This window comes from Hetaerina americana, unplaced genomic scaffold (assembly GCF_022747635.1).
Source record: "Hetaerina americana unplaced genomic scaffold, ioHetAmer1.1.p SCAF_3, whole genome shotgun sequence".
NCBI classification, from domain to species: Eukaryota; Metazoa; Arthropoda; class Insecta; order Odonata; family Calopterygidae; genus Hetaerina; species Hetaerina americana.
Genome location: NW_027286874.1, coordinates 36,274,980 through 36,300,978, shown reverse-complemented (window position 1 = coordinate 36,300,978; position 25,999 = coordinate 36,274,980). Strand labels below are relative to the sequence as shown.

Sequence of the window (25,999 nt, the reverse complement as noted above, 5' to 3'; positions counted from 1 at the left end):
ACTGGATCCCATTCTTATCCCTAAACACACTGGCCACAAACCTTTCCCGCAGATGTAATTGACTTCGCTTTCTTTGGCACTGAACCACTGCCTTTCACGCACTGCTTCGACTGCTGTTTCGTTTCTGGAATGTAATGGTGGACCCCATGGTGACAAATCGTTGCACAAAATTGGTCGGTTCCCTCTTGAATCGATCCAAACATTGCTGCAAAAATCGTTTGCGCATTTGCTTTCAATCGGCATTCAGCAAATGCGGCACCCACCTTGCGCAGAGCTTTTGAATCCCTAATTATCAGAGCAAGATGTTTCACACCCTTTATTCTGATACCCCCAAGGCCTTAGTTACCTTCCTTTCTTTTACTTATCCATCGTCCAACACAATATCATGCACTTTGATGGTTTCTGGTGTGGTTGTTGTCCTGCATATGGGTCATCTTTGAGGGATATGTGACCAAGTTTAAATCCAGCTGCCCACTTTTTGACGGTTGATATTGAAGAAGATGAGTCCCCGTACATATTTGTCAACGTCGGATGAATTTCCTTAGGGATTAATCCATTCAAAACTAAGAATTTTATGAACAAACAAAATTCAAGTTTTTCCATTTTAATGAAAAACACAAAAGATGTCTGCAGCAACAATACATATAAACAAACTACTTGAAAGAACAAGTTGAAACTTGTCTTACGAACTAATGACATGGACAACCAGGCATGAATCATAAATTATCACTTATTGGAACGACATCTCTGTGTCAGGCTGAGAACTTTTCACCTTACCCTGGTATGTATGCATTCAAATTTTAAAAACCTCTAAATTAAATTACAAAGTAATTTTACTGATGCATACTATATATATATATATATATATATATATATATATATATATATATATATATATATATATATATATATATATATATATATATATATATATATATATATATATATATATATATATATATATATATATATATATATATATATATATATATATATATATATACATACATACATATATATGTTCATATGTACTACTGCAGCCCATATATATATATCCAAGCCAGATAGGTCAAAGGTTAGGAGCCAGACAAAAGGTAGTCCACGTAGCGTCTGTTCCTCAGTCAGGCATCTGCAAAGGTGTCAGACCATATTGGGGCTGCAGCCTTTGAGTGATGCTGCTATGCTAAAAACACTATTGAAAAAGGCCCCGGGAATCCAGCTCAATTATTATGCCCAAGAATTTTATGATGGACAGTATAGAAAAAATCAGAACAGGCAATTACAGGACTGGTTCGAATCAGCTGAGTGTCATGCCCAGCAGCAGGAGAGGCAAGGCATTTGCAGTCGTCATCTCACGAAATCCTCCCAAGGCAAAATCAACAGCAGCAGGACAGAAGATGCAGAAGAAGAAGACCAAATAAGTTAGAATAGAAACTTGGATGTTAGGACAGTGTTGAAGACAGAAAAATTAGACAATTTAAAACAGGAGATGGGAAGAGGACAATAACATGCACCTAATGCATAATGCGCACCCAGAACTTTGTAGCTATAATGAATTTGTATACATACGTGTATTGATGCCACGCATCAGTGAGTGTGTGTGTAGAATTTAGTTAAACTTATGTAATTTAGAATTTTCTCAAGAAAATTACCCATGGAGAAGAAAATCGTGTACAGGTACAATCGTATACCTGTACAGTGATGTTTAAGCTAGAAGTCATCAATTTTGCAAAAGAAAAAGAAATTGCGAGGCTGCCATGTATATTCAGCCATTGATAAATATTTTAAACTAAAGTTATGATCTAGTTGGGAAAAGTGGAGTCTAGTATGGAAGACTACACAGAACCAGGAAGGATTAAAGGTGTCTTATTAAGAAATAAACCGGTGGATCCTGGAGTGTCAGAATGACTTGTGTAAAAAATTGATTTGAAAAAGATCTAGGCAATATTTCAACGCCAGTGCTAGAAGATAAGGAAGATTTAACCTTGGAGAGAGAACTCAGTGATGTGCCTGAAGAGATAATAAATGCACTTAATTCATTTAATTGTGATTCAGGTGACTAATTTCTTGAATTCGAGTGATCTGCCTATTCTATCATATATTATATATATACAACATACTCTACGTATATGTGAAGTACTATGTATTAGAATAAAGAAGTACTACATATTAGAATTAATGAAGTATAGAAATTATGTCTTTCTTCTTTTCTTCATGGATTTGTGAGATGAAATAACTAGCATTAACTGGATGGACAAGGAACGAATATCAGCAGGCTGCGGAGAAATTCAAGAATGAGGGAAAAGAGCTGAGTACCATTGAGGCAAAAAGAAATATCTCAACAAAGGGAAATCTGAGGCCCCAAGAAACTATAGGAATCATATATGGAAAAAGTACAAGGAAAACATGGATCACGGATGAGATGATTACAAAGATAGACGAGAGAAGGAAATGGAAGATAGTAAACAGAAGAAATAGGCAGAAGGAAGGGCAAAGAGTTAAATAATAAATTGAAATGGTAAAAAATAAAGCAAAAGAGGCATGACAGAAGATGCAGAACAAGGATATGGAAAGTTTCCAGAGGGAGGGTGAAATTGGTGCACTACACAAGAGGGTTAAAATGCTATCAGGAAGTAAGAAGGGAAGATCTTTCTTGACAGTTGGAGATAAGTTGGGTAAGATAATGGTTGAAACAGAAAAGATCAAGGAGAGATGGAAGGAATATATAAAAGAACTGTACGATAAAAAACTTGGCCAGCAAGGTTAGAAGTAGAAAGAGAATATGAAGTAGAAGAAGATAGCTTAGGTCCAGGCATACGCAAAGATAAGATACAAAGGGCAGTGAGGGAGATGAAACTAAATAAGGCCGTGGGGGTGGATAACATTCCAGCGGAACTATTGAAATGTTTAGGAAAATGTGGGAGGAAGAGGCTATATGGGCTGATTCGTAGTATTTATGAGGGAGAAATCTGGCCGGAAGACTTTGTGAGATCAGTGTTAGTTCCTATTCCGAAAAAGGTAAACGCTACATCATGTGAATACTCCAAAACAATAAGTTTGATTTCCCACGCAGCTAAGGCCATTCTCAGGATCATCAACAATAGGATGGCGAGCAGGGCAAATGATTACTCAGGGAATGATCGGTTAGGGTTTAGGCAGGGTAGAGGCATGCACAATGCCATTGCAGCAATGAGATCACTAATCAAGAGGAATAGAGAGTACCATCAGGACATATTTGCCTGTTTCATAGATTTCAAAAAGGCATTTGATAGAGTGAATTGGGAAAAACTAATGAGTATATTGCAGGAAATAGGAATAGATTGGAGAGATAGGAGACTCTTCCGAAACCTGTACATGTCTCAGACTGCTCATGTGCAAGTGGGGGATGTGGAGTCCAGATGGGCAGTGTTAGGAAGAGGTGGTAGGCAGAGTTGTTCTTTTCACCAGTTCCGTTCAATGAATAGGTGGAGGAAATGATTAAAGAGGTATAGAAAGAACAGGAGATAAGAATGAAAGTCGGCCAGGAATTTGTAAAATCAGTTAGGTTTGCTGATGACTAAGAGCTCTAGTTTGTTAGTCAGCCAAGGGGTTGCAAGCATTACTGAGTGAATTGGAAATTCAGTGCGATCAATATGGGACGAAAATCAGCATAAATAAAACAAAGGTTATGTGGTTTTCCAGAAAAAGAAAGGCTAAGTTAAATGTTAAAATAGGAGGGCATAAACTAGAGCAGGTGGAACAGTTTGCATATCTCGGAAGTGTTTTGAGCCAAAGTGGTAGGGACACAAGGAGAAGAATTGCATTAGCCAAATAAGCTTCCATAAAGAAAAAGGAATTGATGACAGGCACATTGAGTAAGGAAGTTAAGAAAAGACTCGTAAAAACTTTGATATGTAGCGTAGTTGTATGGCACAGAAACATTGTCACTGAAGCAGGATGATAGATGTAGATTGGAGGCTTTTATAATGTGGATGTGGAGAAGGATAGAGCAAGTATAATGGACTGAAAGGAAAACAAATATCTAGGGCTAGGTATGGTGGGCAAGGAGATGGGATATTTGGGAGAAATCATAAGGAGGCAGCAAACATGGATGAAGGACATATTGAACGGCAGTGAAAAATCACTTAACTTAGGTGGAGCAGAGGGTGCTCAGAGAAGCTTACCTGGGAATCAAACCCGGGCCCATCAGTCAGTAGTCTAACGCTCTACCCAAAAATATCTCTATTTCAGATATTGCGGCAAAGCCTCAAAATTCTTCAAGTACATCCCTTTAGCGTCAACACACTTTTGCTAGTGGCTTTTCCATGACTCTAAGGCTCCTTGGTAGCAGGATTCCAGAATACCCTCAAGGGTATGTGTGCAAGCTTTTTTGACAGCAGTTTGGGTCCCATGGTGGTGTCCTTTGAGGGAGGATTTCACCTTTGGAAAACGGAAATAACCTACCGGTACCAAGTTGGGACTGTAAGATGGTTGGGGAATCGTCATAATGCCATTACAGGAGGTCTTTGCAAGCAGACACTCAACTCTGCTGTTGGTCATCCGTCAAGACCTTTGGGACAAGTTTAGCGCGTATCTTTCACGTTACCGAATTTTCAGTGGTAACGATGCATGCTGTCATCCTATCATTGCCAACACAATCTGAAATCACACTTTTCTGAGATAAATAATATGGTGCTTGGGGCAGGATTGCTTTCCACTATATTTCTAACTCTTACCTTCCATCTCACTTGAGGCATCCATGACTGGGACAACAACTTGTGAATCTTGCTCATTTTTTATATCTTCTCTGTTTTTTAAAGTTCTGGGAATACCAGAGTCTGCCAGTATAGGGAAAATTTGTGGATGCAGGAGGTTAAGTTTGTGCTGCAAACGATGAACAGCTATGCTCCCAGAGCAGGTATTCCCCTCAGCCAATGACATCTGAGTGACATTAGGAGAAAATGTTGACACCCAGTCAAGATATTTTGCATTTGAAAGAACTTCTGGTGGACTGAAGTGGATCACTGCCATCAAATTGTCTTTATCTTCAGATGCTGATGAGTGGCTATATTTACACAGTTTCTCACTGGACAAGAGGGAATTGATGTAATCTATACTGGGACAATCAATTACTGAAATAGCATAAGAAAAATTATTGCATGACACATTATTTAAGCGATTTCTTTATTTTTACACTAAAGGTCATAATTGTACCATTAATAGTTTAAATCAATGTATAATAATTGAAAATGTAAGACAAAATTAAATAGGGAAAGAACAAATGAATTTCTATAAATATGTATCTATTTAACACAATCATGATAACTAAAAATAAGTCATATATACATACTTATTACTCCCATTTTTATGAATAGTAAAAGAAAACTGTGAGTGATATAGAATATGCATGTTCCTAGAAATCTTTTCTTTGTTTGAGGAGCACTAACTGGATGAATTAGGAGACAAAAATAGAGAAACTTACAAACATGCACATGGAAAAGGGGAAACCAAGATATATTGACACTTACTTTATGGTAAAAAGTTTAGTAGCTTTTACAAAAATAAGTTAATGATTTTTAGGATTGAGACCATGAGAAAACTGGCCCCTACAAGAAAACTTTTTACAAGACTTTGCTAATGATAAGAGACAGCTTTTTTACTGAATTGTTCAGATGAAGAATGAATGAGGTGAAGCGAGTGCATTAGTTACATCTGAATATGCAAGGAATGCATAATTGGGTTAAATATTTATAAATGAGGGATCTGGGTTCGAATCCCAGTCAAGGCGAATGATTTTTACACTCTGAAATTGTCGCATTGAAATGGTTTTTGTGATATTTTATTTTTTAGCAACATGATAGCAATTTGTTTTGAAAAACAGAACATAAATTTCATTTGCTAAGGGAGGTCAAAATCGAGCACAATACCTTGTCATTTTCATTTTCAGGCAGCTTTAATTTTGGAATCCCAAGGATTTCAGAATTATGTATTTTTTAATGGAAGATATATAGTTTTGTTAAAAAATACTTTTTAACAAAACTATCTATTTAAAAAAAATACTTTTGTTTCTTTTACTGCCCCAGGCAATAAAAGAAACATGAAATTTGACTATTTATGGAGACTTTAGGTATAATTCACAGAAGTTTGACATGGAGTTTATTGTTATTAATCATTAAAATGGAAAGTCCCAGTTGATACACACCTGATGGTATTCTGCAACACTGGCATGTTTTAATTTAGATGATTTTCTAAAGTAAATAATAATTTTTGAGCATGCGGGCATGCATGGTTGTGTACATTTATGTGGCTTGTAAAGTAGATTACCTAAGAAAACTGGCCCTGGATCTGGAGGGGAACATACATCTGATGCTTTCACTATAGTACCATTAGCAAGAACAACATCCTGACCAGCCTTAAGCTGACCCAATAGTGGCCCTGGGGGCACACCTAGGTCTACACATCTATCTAATAGAAGTGTTCCTTGTTTAGGATGAAGTTGGCAGATGTAGCACATGCTGATAGAACCATTCTCCCCCAATCGTGATGTGCCATAATTACTTTTAAAACGTTTGTTTTCTGTAAAGAAAAAACATTGCATCTAAAATCATACAAAAATAAGCATTAAAATGAATAAATTAACTATCCAGCAAGAGTACACCACTTTATAAACTATGAAACGAATCTCATAGCATTTTAAAGTGCATTGAAAAATGTGTTATGATAATCCATGGAGTACAATAAAATATTTTCATCACAATATGCACGTGAAAAATAATAAATAGGTATATACTTTCAAATAAGCTCTACAGCAAGCATTGAGCATGGCGATATTGAACTTATGCACAGGGAGGTTACACCTCTTATGTGCTTGCAGCAAAAGATGAACAAGTTAAAAATACAGGTTTTAGATTAATACATTGGCACTATCAAATTTAGAAGACATAAAAATTAAAGCAGAGAATATTGCAGCAAAAATAATAACTAAAAATATACTTCATTAAACACACATACATGAATCAACAGAGAAGTTGATGACATCAAGAAATCATTAAGCCCTACAACAATGCGATGTTAAGTAATGAGTTAGCAAATGGATAGGATTTATTGTTCTAAGAAGACTATGAAATGGAAGAGCAAATAAATGGAAAGGTATAACTTTTGATTTTACCAATACTATCATTAATAAACAGAAAAACGTAAGTATAGGATATACCAGGTTTGTCCATAAGCTGTGCAGCCATGCAATATTTTGAGGAAAACACCCTATCTAGAACAATGAGCCCTTGGTCCCCTTCAAAGTACTCCCCTATGGATCTAACACACTTATCCCAGGGTCTCTTCCACTTTTAAAGACAATCAGGAAGTCCTTTTTCGGAATGGTCATCAGCTGCCTCATCACATTCTCCATCATCTTGTCAACCAAATGTTGGGAAGACTGATCTTTTGTTTCAGGGTCATAGCCATAGACCTATGACTCACATGTAGTCATAACCTTTTTAGAAACCTTGGGTTTAGGAAACTCCCCCGCAAATGTAGCATGAAATGCTTGACATTAATGAGATGAAAGAGAATGCATGAGGCAGCTGATGATGATTCTGAAAAAGGACTTTGAAAAACTCATATTTCTAAATTTATATATGCAAATGGATAGACAAAAATCCATTTATTTGACTTTATCAGTACTAAAGTACTAAAAGACTTTTTAAAAGAGAGATTATACGGTCAAATTTTCAGAATAAATAAAATGGGATCTTACAGATTTCACTCCTTAACAGTACTACATTTTTGCATTAAGTCAACTTTTGATGATCAATTTCAGAGGATGCATTAATCACAGCTCTAAGATAAATTATTTGAATGAAATATGCTAGAGTGCTAAGGTTGCCCAATTTTTTCCTTGGAAATGAGAGTAGTCCAAAAGATATGATTGAACTTATAATATGTGGGCAATCCTATTGAATACAAGACATACACAGCTTGACCATACAGGGCACAGATTTTGTATAGCTGCCATCAGAGTGAAGTATTTTCAAAACTCATTTAGAGAACGCATGATCATCCATTTTCTCCACAGGCATTGTTAAAACACCACCAAAATTCATTGCCAAATGAGTACAACATGTAATGATGGTGTTATGGAAAGGAAGGTGTGTTTGTGGGTTTGACAATTCAAAGAAGGCAAAATGTCATGTATTTAGAAGAAAAATCAACATCTAAATTGGAAAAAACTAACTCTTACACCAGTTTCAGACAACATGGTGACCATCAATGGGGAAGTACGTGTCATAACGGAAAATATCATGGAGAAGAAAACTATCATTAAGTATGGACATTTGATCAGGGTTCATAATTTCTGATGGCTGTCTTCTCCATGACCTTTTCCATTACACTCCTTCCCATTATAGTCACCATGTCGACCAAAATACCAGAATGAGAGTTTTTCTCAATTTAATTATTGGCTTAGAATTTTTTCTTTGAAAAACTTTGTGCCACTAGCTTGCATTTTCAATTTCACAAAATGCCAGGTGACAACGAACCATGGACCAGTCAGTTTTGCCAGTGGAAAAAAGGGACCACTTAAAAGGCATTTTTGTGACCATGGAATCATGGTGCCAACAGAGAAAAATGAGTATATGCATTGGGAGATTATATTGAGACGTAACAGATGTTTCAACTATCAGGTGTAAATATTTTGTCTGAAAAAAGAGACTTTAGAAATGGAATACAGCACTATCCAAAAAGAGGTACATAATAGCAACATTGTTCAACTGATTCAACTTCCCCTTTAACAATAAAAAATACTATAAAAAATACAACACTTCGAAAAATAAAAATTTTCAATCAGTTAACTGATTTTCAAGTGAAATCTGACACTCATTCTATTAAATGAAATAAAATGTATTTCAAGAGCTTTACAACAAACAAGCATTGAGTTTCTTGCCCAATAAAGTTTCATGTCCTACTTGTTGGTTTTCAAAAATACTGACTGACATTTCCTTGCTTTCACAATTCTGCGAATCAGCAAAAGAAATACCTTCGAGTAGTAGTAGCATTTAGGGGAGGCGACTGACTGGTGAGGTCATTTGCACCATAGGGGATGGATAGGAAAGGATGAAGGGTGAAGAGAAACCCGGCGTCAACATTAGCCTACACTTTACGAAAGGCACCAAGGGGTCCGCAGCTTAATGTCCCATCCGACAGACAGCATACTCACTCAAAGTACCCTCCACAAAGCACCTCAAGTAGGTATCAAGATACTTCTGAAAAATATTCAACACCTCCGGGCTTTGAACCCGAGCCCTCTGGGTGGGAAGCCAGTACGATAGCCACCGCACCAATCCCGATCCCCAAAAATACCTTCAACAAAATCCTATTGGGATTATTACAATCTCAAATAAAAGTAACCAGGCCGACAATATTTTTAATTGGAAATAGTTACCTTAAACAATTGTACGTAACTAACTTATTTGAGATGGAAATATAATTGTAAATGGAACTTCCAGTTTATATGTAATAAATAAATAAAAAAATGTTCTAATTTATCTGTAGCTTATACTAGACTTACCAATATTTTCAGAGGAATTTTTTCTTTTCCTATGGATTTTATTAACAGAGTCTTCTTTATTTTCATAATCATAATAATCTTCATTGTCATCATCTTCATCAATAACAACATCTCTACAATATTCTGTGGATTGGTTTGGAGTTGAGATGCCTTCTTTCAAAGGTGCAATAGGCACATAGTCCACTTTCATCACAGAATCAATAAACTGGCCAGCAGCTTCACTTTTAAAGTTAACATTAAGGTCCTTCAGCACAACAAATCGCCGAGTAGCATTGAAAATATCAGCCTGAAATCATAGTAATAAATATCATCAGTTTATTTAGTACATCTGGATGTGTTGCTGACCACTCTTGATTATACTATTTAATTTCCATCAGGATACCTTATTTTCATAAATACAATTCCCCCCTACATCATTACATGGCAAAGGGAGGAACTGATTTTAAGCAAAATTCAAAAGTATTTTCTAGGTGCATCTAAATATGTATTTGTGAACTAAAAAGTTCCATTTGAATGACAACTATGACCTTAGACATCAAGGAGGCCAGGAGCCATAATGAGCAATGCCTGTACCAATAGAGAAAAATTAGGCTCAACAAGAGAGATGACACACCCTCCATTAAAAAATAGAAAATTATCTTCCAACCAAAATATCTCCACTAAGAACAACTGATTGGAAAAAATCCTTTTTAGCTCACATTGTAGGCAGGAGGGTTTGATATCCTTATTAACCTATTTTCCACTTTTGCAACACTCTGGTGAGAAATTCATTTCCTTCTACAACTGTGGTCACTTATGCAACCCATATGCCTGAATTATACAAACCTCTCTTTCACTGACTACTTCAATATTACAATAAATGCATTTCTTTAGTATTAAAATAAATTCACAAAGGTGATATTAGGATAATCCATATCTTTATTTATTTATCTATTAAATTTAATAATATCTGATACAACAATTATAAGATTTATCTCATGTTATACTTCTTTTAAATCTTATTCTACTTTGCAGCTTCAGAGGCATATAATTTGGCATTCTTTTTTTTCTCTTCTCCCATACTCCACTCTTGATTTCTTAAAGAGAATAGAACTAGAGGGAAGTTTACCATAGTTATACAGAGGGCTTCTAATGGCAGGGTCGACATGTCATGTGGGTTGATACTAGGCAAGGCTAAAACACAATTCGAGGGAATAAAGACACTCCTTTTCAGATACCTATTCTTCATTATGCTTGGAGAAATCCTAAGATGGCAGAAAAACTGAATGCCAGGAATACTGAGAGGTAATGTGATTTTGCAGACCGTAATTGAGGAGTGAATGTTGGGTAAGCATGGTTAAGGGTGGCAAAGAAAAGGTATATATGATTAAATCAACGGAGGGAGGAAGTACGCAGAGCTAAAGAATGATTTATTGCAATATGTAGTATTGTTTTGAGAAAAGTTACTATTGTGTCAGAAATGTTAGAATTGTATGGTGAAGGGCAGCAGTGCATAGTGGCTGAGCCAATCAAAAATCTATCCTAGCCCAGGAAACTAGTGCTTGATAAATCCCCGCACTTAAATGATGTCAGCTTCCCCTTTCCTCCTTTCTGATCCTCTGCTCTCCAAGCCTTTATCTACTTCATGCTGGGGAGAAGATCAACAAAAGCTGTGGATGCCACATTTTTGGAACAAGTACAAGAGCAGCTCTCCTAGCAAAGAAGATTCCGATGTGAACAATAGACCCTGTGAACAAATTCAGATCAAATTTCTCATCAGCAGTCCTCAGACTGTATCCTATTCTCATAAATAAAATTCAACTAAAAGGGAATCTCATGTAAAAGTCTGTATCAAGCATTACTTTCTAGGCGTAAGAGAAGCCTGTGTGAAAATCTGGGCTGAAAGTACCAATGAAGTCCCTGAAGAAGAAGAACCTGAATCTCCCCATGAAATATGTTCTATCATGTTTTATCTCTGTTAAGAATCCATTACTAAAAAGAAAGAAAGACTCGTACTTTTCCACAGATTTTGTGGAAAAAATCTGTGGAAAAGTACGAGTCTTTCTTTCTTTTAAGTAATGGATATTAAATACTTCCACGAAGTGAAGCCTGAAACAATAGAATATATCTGTTAAGAATCATTGAGTTTCTCAAAAAAGAAGTTAAAGGATCTTGGGCTGTCATTTAAGGGAGACAAGATAAATAGCTCCTGAGGGAGCCTGCTTTCCCTGGAACCTCCTACCCATTTTCTTTCTCTGTCTGCATCTTAAGATAGCAACATGGAGTAGCCATTCTCCCCCTATCCCTGATGACATTGGTTCAAACAGGGCAGGAGATAAAGACCAAGATAACTCCAAGGATGAGAGAGAGGGTGTGTTAAGGTGATAATATTTGACTAAGCTCAATTAGCTCTTGATTTACCAATTATGATATTTCAGTAGGTATAAGTGCCACTGAATCAAAAAGCAAGATTATTCTATTTTCATTGCATAAAATGACGTGTTGGAAGAATTAGGAAGAGTTTCTTTTCTGGGCTAATCGAAATATTCAATCATGCTTAGGTGGCTTATTTTTATCATCGAACAAAGCCAAAGTTCCTGGATGTTCTACTGGTGACCAAGTGGAATTCTGGATTTTCCCTAGTTGTATTTCAATTTCCAGTCTTTCATGGTGAGTGACCATTTTGGGTATCTCTTTGCAACTTCCTGAACAACATTACCTCTACCCAGAGGTTAATTCCTGAAACATGCATTACTTTTTGTACCAATAGCGCTAGTTAAGGCAGGTTCAGGGTATTATTTCAATTATGCCTTTACAAAAGAAACATGCTAAATTAAAAAAACTAAATGTTGTCCTGTTAGCTTTTACCAGCACTATTTGTCTTTACATGTTCACTCAAGGATGGAATAGCATAAATGAAATTATATAATATTAGCTCATAACAATTTTGCCTTATTTAATAAATGCTTTTGATATCATTATTAGAATATATTATTGCAATGAAGGTCCTTAATGATTCCAAGATTTAATTCTATCCTAAATGACCAATACTGTGACAGCATAATGTGCAAAATGTGATAAATATATCATAGCTAAATGGCACCAGGGTCATTATAGTTGTACAATGCATGTCAAACGAAGAGGAAGAGAAGAATGAAGAATAACAAAGGCGCTATGTAGTCACTCTAAGGAGTCAGCCACTAACCAGTGTAAGAGAGGGAGCAAAGGTGAAATGGGAAAAGAACAAGAAACCCTGGAGATTATTAAATATTATTACAAATGGAAAAGAACAAACGAATGAATTGTATGCCTGAGTTTACTGGCATGCTCTGAGCTGTTGAGGCCACACCAAAAGATATTATGAGAGAATGAGTGTTCAACAGCACATTATCAACCTGAAAATTCTGCTCTATTAGAAATTGTCTACTGAAGGTCCTTGCCCAAGGATAATAAGAGTAAGGTTAACTCTGCAACCAACAAGAAATCAGATAGCTCAATTTGCTATCAAATTGCACAACGTTTCAATTACATAGTAAAGTACAAAACACGCATGATCTAATTCATATTAAGAAAATCACAGCACAATGTTATATTGCCTTATATTTATACCCAACCAATTACTTTTACAAATCAACTGACCCCAAATGAATTACATTAACACAAATCGAAAATGAATGTCCGAAATAACGGTACATATACATTAATTGAAACCAAATCTTAAATCTAATAACAAAAGTTGATCTTACAGTTCCTCTGGGACCATGCAAAGTAATTTCAGGTACTCCAACATCCTGTATTGTCAAGGCCACTCCGGGTAGTCCTCCAATATTTTCCCAACATGGGTGAGTAATAAAAATATGCTCCAATTTTGACAGCTTCATTTTGTGCTCATGGGCAAGACGTTGGGTTCCTTCACCGCAATTAAACAAATACCTGAAGGCAACAAAATCGATCATAGGATAAAACCGCTAGTCACTCAAAACGAATCGATTATTTAAAATATATCACTCTTAAACTTGATTCACCTTGACTGATCAGTAAACACATAAAGTGACCGAGGTGCACCCTTAGCTCCACTTCCGAGAACTTGCAAAGTTACAGAACCTGGATTGTATTTCATATTTTTATCTTTCATTTTATGCCTCTGTTGCAGAGTCTCAGATCTAGCACTCTTCTCTTTAGGCATGGACATGAGTATTTCGTTAAGGGCATTCAGTTTCTTACCACGAATATGGTTGCGATTACCTAAAATGTTTACACGAAGAAGTCTGCGAAGTATATGCATGTAAAGATATCAACAGTGATTCATCATGTTAAATTAAAAAAATGACACTTTTGGTAAGGATTATATCCACGAACTATATTAAAAAGTTTCCAGCATTTAGCAGCTTCCCTAAAGGCAATCACAAGTAAAAATGATCTTAAACACTTATCACTTCGAAGCCACACTATTACGAACCACCGGGCGCACCACATTGGCGATCGGGGCGACATTGGTGGAATCAGTATATTATTAAAGAGGACATACGAAACTTATGAGCGTTTCAATATGCATTCATGATATTGAACTTGCGTGTGACAGAATTTGATTGCTTATTTTGTAATTATTTGTTCGTGAAATGTATCATAAACTAATTATGTTGGACTGTAAAGTATTTCGTTTCACTCTAGGGAACACGTTCAACTGAAATAAACTGTCTCATGTTAGTGAATTTATACGCAGATAATCCGCTTGGACGAGATTCGTTTCTTTAAATTCCTGATTCAATAATTCGAGCTAAAACGGAGGAAGTGTAAGCAGGTATACTTTCATGGAAAGTTTTGTTAGTTTTATATTGAAAATATCGATTACAGCATGTAGGTATCCCAACTTCCAAATTAATGTAAAACCGAATTATTACAAGTTAAAAACAGTTAATAAGGTAGTGCCCTGGTCCTATTTTGAGAAATGGTTAAGTACTGAACTTGGGTGGATTTAATGTTTTCTCTTTTATTTTTATGCATTTGGTTATGGTCACTTGCATTCCTGAGACTCAAGTACTTAGCCCTACGCTGTTTGTGTGTATTTATTTTATCATTGGTACTTTATTTATATGTAATTTATTAAGCTACGCCGTTTTATGCGGATGAAATACTTCTGTACCTCAAATTTTAAATTACCGTAAATAAATAAATGTTATAATAAGAATAAGAAAATGTCAACGGTGTTGTATGCGAAGACAATTGTCATGAAACACAAAATGCATAGATTTTTTTAAAAATCTTGGTATGCTCGTCATTCATGAATACTGGTTTTATGAATATGCAATAGTTGTATTAAAGTCTCGCAGGAAGGTAACAATCAAAATTAATCAGCATACTCTTAATTAACCTAATTACGAATGTAGCTAGTGGTTAGAGCGCTGGATTGCTGATTGGAGGGCCCATGTTTGATTCGAGGTTTCTAGACACCTTTAATTTTATTTAAATTTGTGATTTTTCAGGTTTTAGATGTTTCTGGGAGATTACAATGAATGAAACTGGTCTTCATACCTTGATTTGTGAATTTCATGACCCATTGGTGCTGATGCTTAGGGAATTCTACCCATATTTTTCAAACCAGTATTGTTTACTGTAGAATTACTTTGATTTAGTACGGTAATAATGAATCTGATCAATTTTATTTTCATAGTACATATTTCAAAGTACACATCGTTTCATGCAATCCCTACAGAGACACATAGAGACCATGGCGTAGACTGCAGTTTAATTGAGTGTAATTATGATTAATGTACATACTTCTGTGACTTTCCCAATTGTAATTTACCAATTATTTAACAAATTTTGTTTGTGCCAACATATATTAATCGGTTTCACTCTTATCACAACTCTCCAGATTATGTAGCTAATATTTGTTTATTTCAAGATAATTCATCTGCGTATTAAGAAAAATTTAATATACTAACCAGCTCCTAATGGGAAATCTTACATGCAGATCTACAGAAACTACCCTCCTCAAAGTCATTGATTCAATGCCAGAATCTTTGGACAGCCAGAAAGTTCTTGCTTTATTTATGGATCTCACCAAAGCATATGGCATAGTTCATCATATTTTGCTCCTACAAAAGTAAAAAAACTGGATATTCAAGAAGTTCCTCTTAACTGGCTGACCTTTTATTTGACAGACCTCAGGGAATTGAAATCTTTGTAATAAATGAGAAATAAATGTTAAGATTCTCTCTAAATATCAGCAGGTGTAAGAAAAGGATCAGTTTTGGGGTCAATTCTTCTTGGTTTATGTTAATTACTTACCTCTACTTAATACCAATGGTAAATTAATGAAAATCTATTACTTCATGTTTCCGCAGTACTTATTTCAAAGAGAGGTGACCTGGGTTTTGTCATTCATTGTCATATTCACCTGAAGGTGTAGACCCATCCTTCAACTGGGAAGGTTATGACGACTCTTTTTTCAGATTTGCAAGAATAATCTTTATTGACCCTTGATAAGGGACATTATTACAGACATATTTTGCATTATTGTTAATCTTGTTTGAAAACTTCAAGCTGCTGAGAATTGTCCGTGACTGGTCCAAAAATATGCCCTTTCCCATTATGAAAACACACCAGCTCACTCACTTCTTTGTAGTTGTGGTCATAAAATTGATGGAATTATGTTTCAAACTCATTCCTCATCTCCTATAGTCTACCGGTTTAGTAGCGTTGTACTACTACCTATTTGCCAATATGAAGAAATGGCTGCAGGAAGGAGATTTTTTTCAAACAAGGAGGTGATTGCGCAAACAAATGCCTATTGTGCAGAAATGAAACGACATTATTTGAAAGAGTTGAACAAAGTGTACCGACATTGAACAATATGCATTTGTAGAAGGAAACTACATATTTTGAAAAATAAAAAAGGTTTATCCCAAACAAGCAGCTTTTATTTTGAAATTGCTTTTCAAACCATCCATGTATACAAATGGATAGGAATGAAAACACTAGTGGGATTCCTGACTAGCCTCTACTTCGTCTAAATTAATGAGCAGATTAATCTGCTAGATTTTTTGTTACACTCTGATGAATATGGTATGAAGAAGGGCGAAAATATTTCTTACATTTTATTTAGGTGCTATAATAGCATTAACTTCATAAGTCCAGCATTTTTGAAGCCAAAGGATGTCAAAATTACCTCAATAAAAGATGGGTAATATTCCTTTTATCAAGTCATAGGACTCTTTAAGATTGTTCTTGTCATGGTGGACAGTAAAATGCCTGGTAGCTCAAAAAAGATTCTATGTATCCATTAAATTCCTCCTCTTTGTAATTTTTTTGCTGTAGATATTTCTCTCTTATACCCTTACTTCTGTGGCCATTGTGGAGTTGCCCTTTTCTGTGCAAAAAAAAACATTTAAGCCAGTGTAACTAATTTAAATGTGCGTTAGTTTTTAGATTCACCTTCTGCCTGAGAATCTTATTGCTTTTTCTTTTTAATCATCTTCATCCCATATACATGTCATTCATTTTGATTTGCATTCACTAAGAACTGCAAACCCTTGGTGAACTAGTTAAATAAACTTTATTATCCAACAACCTGATACCTTTATCAGCTTTCCATCTATATTCAATCATTCATCCAGACCTTTCTATCCTACTTTATTCATTCTCTGTTGCATACTTACAGTTGAAAGCAAAAGTAATGACCAATATCCCTAGGGCCTTAAAGATACTTTCATCACTCACAACTGCCATGGTGAAGTGACCTCATTGAAGGCCACCAGATGGATTTCAATTCCAAGATGACACACTTGGGAAAGTAAGGGACATGGTTAGATATATTAGAATAGATGGCCATCCTATCCTTTGTTTGAGAAGGAGATGATTAAGTTAATCTCCCCATCACCCTTCCACACTACCATGAAAATGATAATATATGAAGACTGGCTTTTTCAAATCCTCGTGTAGTACCTAAAGATCCTACAGTGTAGTATGATATGCTGTAAGTAAAATGTTTATCTTTAAAGTAGAATGCTTAAGTCTTCTTTCCCAAGCATTATTCAAAAATTGATTAAGCTTTTCCTACACATAATATCAAAATCAATGGAAATAATATTACAATACTAACATGACCAATTGGGATGGGAGAAATAGTAGTTTTGCAACTAGGAGGAAGATAATTAGGTAAGTGAATTCTCTCTCTGTTACCCCTGAAGTAACATGAGTTGGTTTAAGAAGTTCAATAAGCATCAAAGGCAGAACTTCTGTATTTTATCATCAACTATTAAGGTGAAAGAAGATAACTTTATTTTAAAAAGCATTGTTTTTAACATTCATTTGTATGTAGCACTATGGGTCAGGGATATTAGCTATTTCAAAAGTAAATCACTAAGCCAGGTATCTGGTGTTGAAGGTGAAATTTCTGGAATATTTAAAAACTGCTGAACTGGGAAATGTTTAGTATAACAGATAAAAAAGGAATAAAATACTATATGCCAACAGTGAACCTTACGGATTGTATTTCAGACTTGGATTTTAAGTAACATAGGATTTATTAGAGAGATTAATGTTAAGTGAATGTGATGAATGAAATTAGGCCAGAACCCTTGAATATAATTAGAGTTAGATTATATGTGTGATTATAGATGCCCTGTGTGATATTTAGGCAATTTAGAATATGATTTCCTGAAGCTCATATTTTCACTATGGATCATATCAAGCTGAAAGCTTATCCTGGATAAACTGCAAACATTGTGGAAAGTGAATTCAACTCATGTCAAGTATCAAAGCAAAACCCATCCTATTAAGCTATGTATTGTATCCTTAGTTTGGGTATGTCTACAGAGAAAACTTTTAGATTAAGCACACCTAATACCATCTAAAGTGCATAACACGAGGTGCTGTCAAGAAAGAATTGATAGGTTAATCAATAAATATAGAACCATAATTAGTCTAGAATTTGGTTTAAACAAGGTAATGCTGAAGGATAGTACTATGCCTGTAGCATGTGAATCTAATTGAGTGCTTCAAGCTCCATCAAAAGACAATGAGGGAATGAATAATATTTGCTATGCAAAATATCCAATAGGATGTTGAAGACACTAGAGATGCTAGCCAGTGGACTAACCAATTATTGTTTTCCTAAAGGGAAAGATAAAGTGAGGATCTTTGATGATTTTGGAGCTAAGATAATTATGTAGATTTGTCTATTATCTAAATAGGCTAGAAATTCCTCATTTTCCATTGACTCTTATTGAAGATGTTTTCTCCAAGGTGTCTGGGGGTTCTTATTTCATTTAGATAGACCTTTGAATGGCATACCACCAGCAAAACAGAGATGAGACCTTAAGTGTTTAAATAATAATAGCATAGACAGACCTTTTTCTTGATATATGTGAGTTGAGCCTTTGAAATAAACTCTGCCCCAGTTATGAGGCAGTAAAATTTTGATAAATTTCTGTAAGGTATCCCAATAGTATTTTTTACCTGGATAACATCTTTGTTGCAGAAGCTACTACTGAAGATCATCTAGGTAACTTAGAAAAAGTAATTAAAACTCTGTCAGAATACAATCTAAAAATTAACTTAGGAAAATCATTAGTCAAAGCAAGGGAATTAAGTTTTGTGGTCATTTGGCAGCAAAATATGGATTGAGTAAAACTAAATAATGGATGGAAGCTGTTCGATATTATTGAGCCAAAGAACATGGCAAAAGTAAGGCATGTTGTGGGTTTATTAATTATTACCATAATTTTATGTTCAACTTAGCTAATAGCTTGTCTCCATAATACAAATTTAAAGAAATGAGCCATGGGTATGGCCTAGAGAAGAAAAACAGATCTACCATTGGGCTAAAGTATTATTGATCCCTGACCTAATTTTAGCTTATTGTAATGTTATTTTACCACTCAACTCACCATGCAAAGATTCCAATCAGGAATTGGATTTTTATGTGTCACATGTGTATTGAGACCTATCTGAATGGCCAATATCTTTTTTTATCTCAAGTGTTCATACAGCCAGAGCAAAATTGTTTGCAAATTGATCAAGAGGCTCTGTTATTTATTGAGAAAAAAAAATTGACCATTTTCTTAGAGTATAATATTAGTATAGATAATATTAGAGTAACCTACAGTATAATATTATGGGTATCAGCTGCTATTTCTCAAACCATCTTTAAAATGCAAAAGAAAGCTATTAGGTTCATCACCAGGAAACCTCACAATGCTCCATCAAGGCCTATTTTCCGTGAATTAAATTTGCTACCACTCCCATGCATCTACATTATGTTTTTAATTCTATATGTAAAAAATAACATTGGCAACTATTCTCTCAACTCTGCCTATCATCATCATTACATCAGAGGCAGGAATGACTTCCATTATGGGAATATAAGAACTAAAGCATTGAAATTAGGACCCAATGAAATGGGCATCAGATTATATAACAAACTACCCAAAAGTATCAAGGATACAAAGGGAACTGCTGCATTCAGGCATAAATTAAAAAGATATCTACAGCGCAATATGTTTTGCTCGGTTGATGAATATCTCAACAATATTCCCAACCAGTAAGTTCATACTTTTAGTTTCTAGCAATGGTCATGGTCTGATTCATGTTAATGATTTTTCTGAATTTGATATTGTATGTGCATGTTACAGCCAATGTTCATGGGTTTGTACCAAACATTTATGTAACTATGAGCATCATTTCTTTTATGTATCTTAACTGAGCCTGTGTCTTTGCTCCTCTTTGACGTGCCTTATATCATGTACATACACCACCCACCTGGTATTTTTGTATTGTGATCTCTGGGCAAATAAAAAGTAATAATAATAATATGTACGCTACAGATGTTTGAGAAATTAAAAAGCCTTACAAAATTATGAAGCAGTCAGCAGAAATTCGTAGCACCATTTCAATGATTGCAGAGCAAATATGAATATCATACAGGATGGCAATGGTGAAATTCTTACGGAAGATGGAGACTAAGAAATAAGATGAAAAGAGTATATTAAAAATGTTAATGACAGGATTAAAATCCATCCAAGAATACAGGAATAAGAAGATACTGTTGATGATTGTGAGAGAGGTGATTACATCCTTAGACCTGAATTTGATTATGTAGTTAATAAAATATCAGAACATTGGTCTCAAAACCTATGCATAATTTTGTCAAGAATCAATATTGAAGAATAGGGAAGAAAGCAGATGAGTATTTAAATGAGGACCAATTAGGTTTTAGATGAAGTAGAGGACCAAGAGCAGCTATTTTTTTATTCTTTGACCTAAAGACGCCGAAAGCAACTTCGGTGAAACTGTTGTCAGCATCAAACAATGACGCGGTAAAACCTGATAATGCAGTAACCGATCAACCATCATATTTCATATTCCTTGATCTGGAAAAATCCTTTGATGACGGACTTAAATATGATGATATGTATCCTAAAGAAAATTGAAATAAACTACGATGACTGAAGATTGAAACACACTCTGCAAGGTTGCATTGCATCCAAATTTGTGCCACAAGTGTTAATGGATGGACAGAGACAAAAACGTATTCATATCAGTGAGGAATTCCTCAATTGTTCAAACAACGACCGAAACTTCTGAAAAACAATCACCGCAATGAAACCTGGGTTTATGCTTGTGATATAGAAACCAAAGCCCAGTCTTCACAGTGGAAGGGTGCCATTGTATTGGAGTCAAGGGCTGTATTTTGAAGGTGATAAGCATGATTAAAGGGAAACTAATAAAATCAAGTATTTATTCAAAAATTTCATCTTATTTTGAACAGACCTTATATATGTGACCAGGTAGTGGTAATTAGATAAAGATGCGAAGAAAAGGGATTTGAAATAACCTTGTGCAAATGGCCCAAGACAAATGAAACTTATTTTTTTATTGGTCTGTACAGATCTCCAAGTTCACCAGTCGATGAATTCCTCAAAAAAATGGATAAAATACTTGAGAAAGTTGTCAAGAAAAACAATAAAATTATCATTGCTGGGGACCTGAATATAGATGTCTCAAAAGATAACAGCTCTACTCAAAAGCTAAAAGAAATACTTCTCTGCTACAGTGTTCAGCTAACTATTTTTACCCCAACCAGAGAGTCATCTCACTCAGAAACTGTTATTGACAACATAGCTACAAATCTACCAGAGCATAACTTCAAATCTCTAGTTTTGGAAACTACTATCTCAGACCATCATGCACAAATTATTGAATTTAACGCACACACTCTAACAGATAGAAGTGACAGAAACACAGATACAGTGTACACACGTATCTACTCACAGGAAAATATGAATCTATTTAAATGGGAGTTGAAGAGTGTTGACTGGGCAGCAGTACTAAATGCAACTCTAGTTACAAACAAGTTCAAAGAATTTCAATCAATTATTGAGTACTACTGGGATATTTGTTTCCCATTGAAAAAGCTAGCCATAAAAAATAAATCTGCAAATAAAGGATATAACTGGATAACAAATGAGGTTCTGACTGCTAGAAATAGGCTTAACTACTTAACTAAGGCTAGTAAAGTGGATGCCAGTCTGGTACCCTTAAGAAATAAAATGAAGTCCGAGTACAGGATGCTGCTTAGGAAAGCAAAAAATGACCATGTCCAACAAATTATTTCGAATTCTACCAATCAAACAAAAGCATTGTGGTCTGTAGTAAATAATGAAAATTCCAGTAAAATATCAGAGCCCGCGAAAAATAAATGCTTCTCAATAACAATTGATGGAAAAGAAATTAGAGATCCTCAAAATGTGGCAAATGAATTCAATAATTTCTTCGTAGATATCATTGGCGAAACAACAGCGCAGAAAAACATTCTTAATGATAGCATAGAAAAATTAATGTACATTAGTGAATCAATTTACTTAAATCCCACCACAGAAAATGAAGTCAGAAATGTAATCAAGAAACTAAAAAACAAAAAATCCAGTGGGCATGATGGCATATCAAATTATCTAATAAAACTTTGTCAAGAATCCTTCACTTTACCTATTACCAATATAGCCAATGAATCGTTTCTAACTGGGCAATTTCCTGAAGAATTAAAAATAACCAAAGTTATTCCACTACACAAAAAGGGAGCCAAAGACCAACTGAATAATTACAGGCCAATCTCACTAATTTCGTGTATTTCAAAAATACTTGAAAAATTGATGGAAGAAAGACTATTAAAATTCCTCATAAAAAATAAAGTTCTTTCTCAGTCACAGCATGGCTTCACAAAAAATAAAAGTGTAGAAACTGCATGCAGTGATTATGTCACTAAAATTGCCCAAGCTTTAAGTGATAAAAAGCATGTTATAGGGGTTAACATGGATCTATCAAAAGCCTTTGATTCTGTAAAATCTAGCATTCTTTTAACTAAACTAGAACATTATGGTATCAGGGGAGTAGCTCATCATTGGCTTACATCTTTTTTGGAAAATAGGAAACAGTATGTAGAAATTGTCGGAAAAAATGGTGCTACCTACAAATCAAAAATGAAAACTATTAAATATGGTGTTCCACAAGGTTCTGTATTAGGGCCTTTACTTTTCCTGGTGTATGTGAACGACATTGAAAAAGCTATAATCTCTCCAGAGAATAATAACGTGGTGCTCTATGCAGATGACATAAGTCTAATAGCAGGTCATACTAAATCATCTCAATTAGAAATAGACATGTATGCTATGGCGAATTCAGTCGCTCAATGGCTGCATGTAAATAATTTACAACTAAATGCAAGAAAAACAGTTTACTTGGTATTTAGTAATAGAGACCTTCAGTCAAATATTTCTGTAGAAATAGAAAACCAATTGATTTATGAGTTAGAACATACCACTTTATTGGGTTTAGAAATAGACAACAAGTTAAGCTGGAGGTTTCAAATGGAAAAATGTAGTAAAAAATTATGTTCAGCCCTATTCCTTTTAAAAAATCTTGCCAACTATTGTAATACAGAAGTATTAATCCCAGTATATCATGGTATATTTGAGTCCATAGCTCGATATGGCATTGTCTGCTGGGGGAGTTCAGCACATGGAAACATCAATAGAATACTCACACTTCAAAAACGTGCGTTAAGGGTTATATTTAAACTAAATGCAAGAAAATCCTGCAGGGAGTATTTCAAATGTCACAAAATCATGACCATTCCCAGTATATATATGTATAATGTGATATTGTATGCCTGCACGAAAACACCTTCACTGATCAGAAATAGGGACGTTCACAAGTACGACACCAGGGGCAAGGAAAATCTTCATAATGGCCATTGCAGAGTAGCAGTACTAAAAAAAACCCCAGAAGTTTCAGGAAGACTACTGTTTAATCGGCTTCCTGAAGAGTTAAAACGAATACTCCCCCAAGAAAATAAATTCAAAAAAATGTTAAAACATTTCTTTTTAAATAATGTTTTTTATAGCGTCCAAGAGTACACAGAAAGAGCCAATGTAGGAAATTCAACTTTTTTAAATCCTTAATACTCATATATGTCATGTACATTATTATTCCTAAGAACCTGTATACAATTGATGTAATTGAATTTTTTACGAAGCCCATACAATTATGTATTGTTCTATGGCGAATAAAACTATCTATCTATCTAGTAGTAGTTTTGAGGGGAGGCGACCGACAGCTAAGGTCATTTGCGCCATAGGGGAAGGACAGGAAAGGATGAAGGGTGGAGAGAAACCCGGCGTCGGCATTAGCCTACTCTTTACGAAAGGCGCCAAGGGGTCCGCGGCTTAACGTCCCATCCGACGGACGACGTACTCACTCAAAGTGCCCTCCACAAAGCACCTCAAGTTAGGGATCGAGATACCTCTGAAAAATATTCAACACCGCCGGGATTTGAACCCGCGCCCTCAGGGTGGGAAGCCAGTACGTTAGCCCCCGCACCATCTCGATCCCCCTCTATCTATCTATCTATCTATCAGATGAAGTGGAAGCAGGGGAAAAGTTGAAATAAGAAATGAATAAGTGAAGGTTTTTCATTATCACCATTCATTTGTAAAGTGTACATTGTGAAGGCAATTAATAAGATCAAGGAAAATATAGGAGGTTTAATACCAATTTTAAGGAGATGGATGAGTATGCTGTGATTTGGGGATGATATAGGAGGCCAGAGGAGAAAGAATACCTCACCAAGCCACTGGCAAATATGAAGGATGGAATGAAAAGTACAACCTTAAGATAAACAAAATTAAAACAAAGGTAATGAACCACAGATAAACTAGGGAGAAGTATCTCCAATTAAGACCAGGGATAGACACCCTGGAGCAAGTGGCAGAGTTTTGCTATGTAGGCAGTACAATCACTGCTGAACAGGAAAAAAGAGAGATGTATGTAGCAAGGAATAGGAATTCTGAAGAAGACTTTCTATTGGGAAAAGCAATTACTTACGGCAAACAGTACTAGTATTGACATAATGAACCCTCTCATTGAGAATTATCTATGAAGGTTACCTTACAATGAGTTAAACTAAAATGAGAGAGAAGAAGTTTGAAGAGGATGAAAATGCAGTGCTACAGTAGGATATTGAAAATTAAATAGGTAAGACAGAGTTACAAACTAGGTTCTTTTAAGAGTAGATTGAGGCAGATGCCCATCGCGGACACTACAAGTAGAAGATGGAAATTGATTGACCCTAGCCTGAGGCATGATGGTTTACTGATGATCATGGAGGAATTGAAGAAAACATGGAGAAGCATTACAGAGGAAGGCTTTGGATGAACTACAAGAAAATGTTTTTGGAAAATGTTGATGCTAGGTTCTATAAGAGAAGAGATTGGAGAAGGACAGGATAGTTTGAAGAGCTGCTGCAAAAACCAATCCTTGAATTTATAATTCATGATGATAGTTTTATATAGCAACCACTGTATTTTTCATGCTAAAGATATGAGATGAATAAATGGGTTAAAAGCATATCATTCAGTAGAATTTCCTAATTCTAAATGGATTCTAACATATAAATTAATAAAACAGAATGCCTCTATGGGAAAAAATCTTATTATTGATCACCAAATAATGATTTTAAAGCTTGAAGGAAGAATCAAAAATACTTTTCGTTTCCACAGGAAAAAATTTATTACTTTCATCTAGTTTCACTTCACTGTAGCACCAGATAATGATACAGTGTAGCGAAACTAGGTCTAAAACTAAGTCATCCTTCATGCTTTACCAATAGATTTCCTCCAAGTATTGACCTCGACTATCTCTCAAATACTGATTAGATTGAATCAATATTAATCATGAATGAATACTGATAAAAATTAGATGGGTTGAATGAATACTTTGTTAATGTATCACCATGGGCTACAAGAAAACATATCTAATTAATTTAATGCATATCTAGATTTTTACTTCCAGCAATTGAAATCCAAGACGTATCTCAATTTAATGATTATCAGTTAAATTTTATCAGTTACTATTATGATATGAAAAACTGTGTACTCAAACTCATGCACAAAACAAAGTCTGGAAGCTTGGGTTCAT

The 25,999-nt window shown here is 35.1% G+C and overlaps 1 protein-coding gene across 1 annotated transcript in view; it reads right to left on the bottom strand.

The window, feature by feature from the left end:
- Positions 1 to 13,979, bottom strand: part of RNaseZ (ribonuclease Z) — a 43,916-nt gene extending 29,937 nt beyond the window's left edge. Inside the window, exons 1-5 of the mRNA XM_071588561.1 lie at positions 13,549 to 13,979; positions 13,270 to 13,456; positions 9,545 to 9,830; positions 6,304 to 6,555; positions 4,716 to 5,111 (exon numbers count right to left, since the gene is read on the bottom strand). Coding sequence (XP_071444662.1) covers positions 4,716 to 5,111; positions 6,304 to 6,555; positions 9,545 to 9,830; positions 13,270 to 13,456; positions 13,549 to 13,808 — 1,381 coding nt within the window. The 5' untranslated portion in view covers positions 13,809 to 13,979. The remainder of the gene's footprint in view (positions 1 to 4,715; positions 5,112 to 6,303; positions 6,556 to 9,544; positions 9,831 to 13,269; positions 13,457 to 13,548) is intronic.
- Positions 13,980 to 25,999: the final 12,020 nt, after the last annotated feature.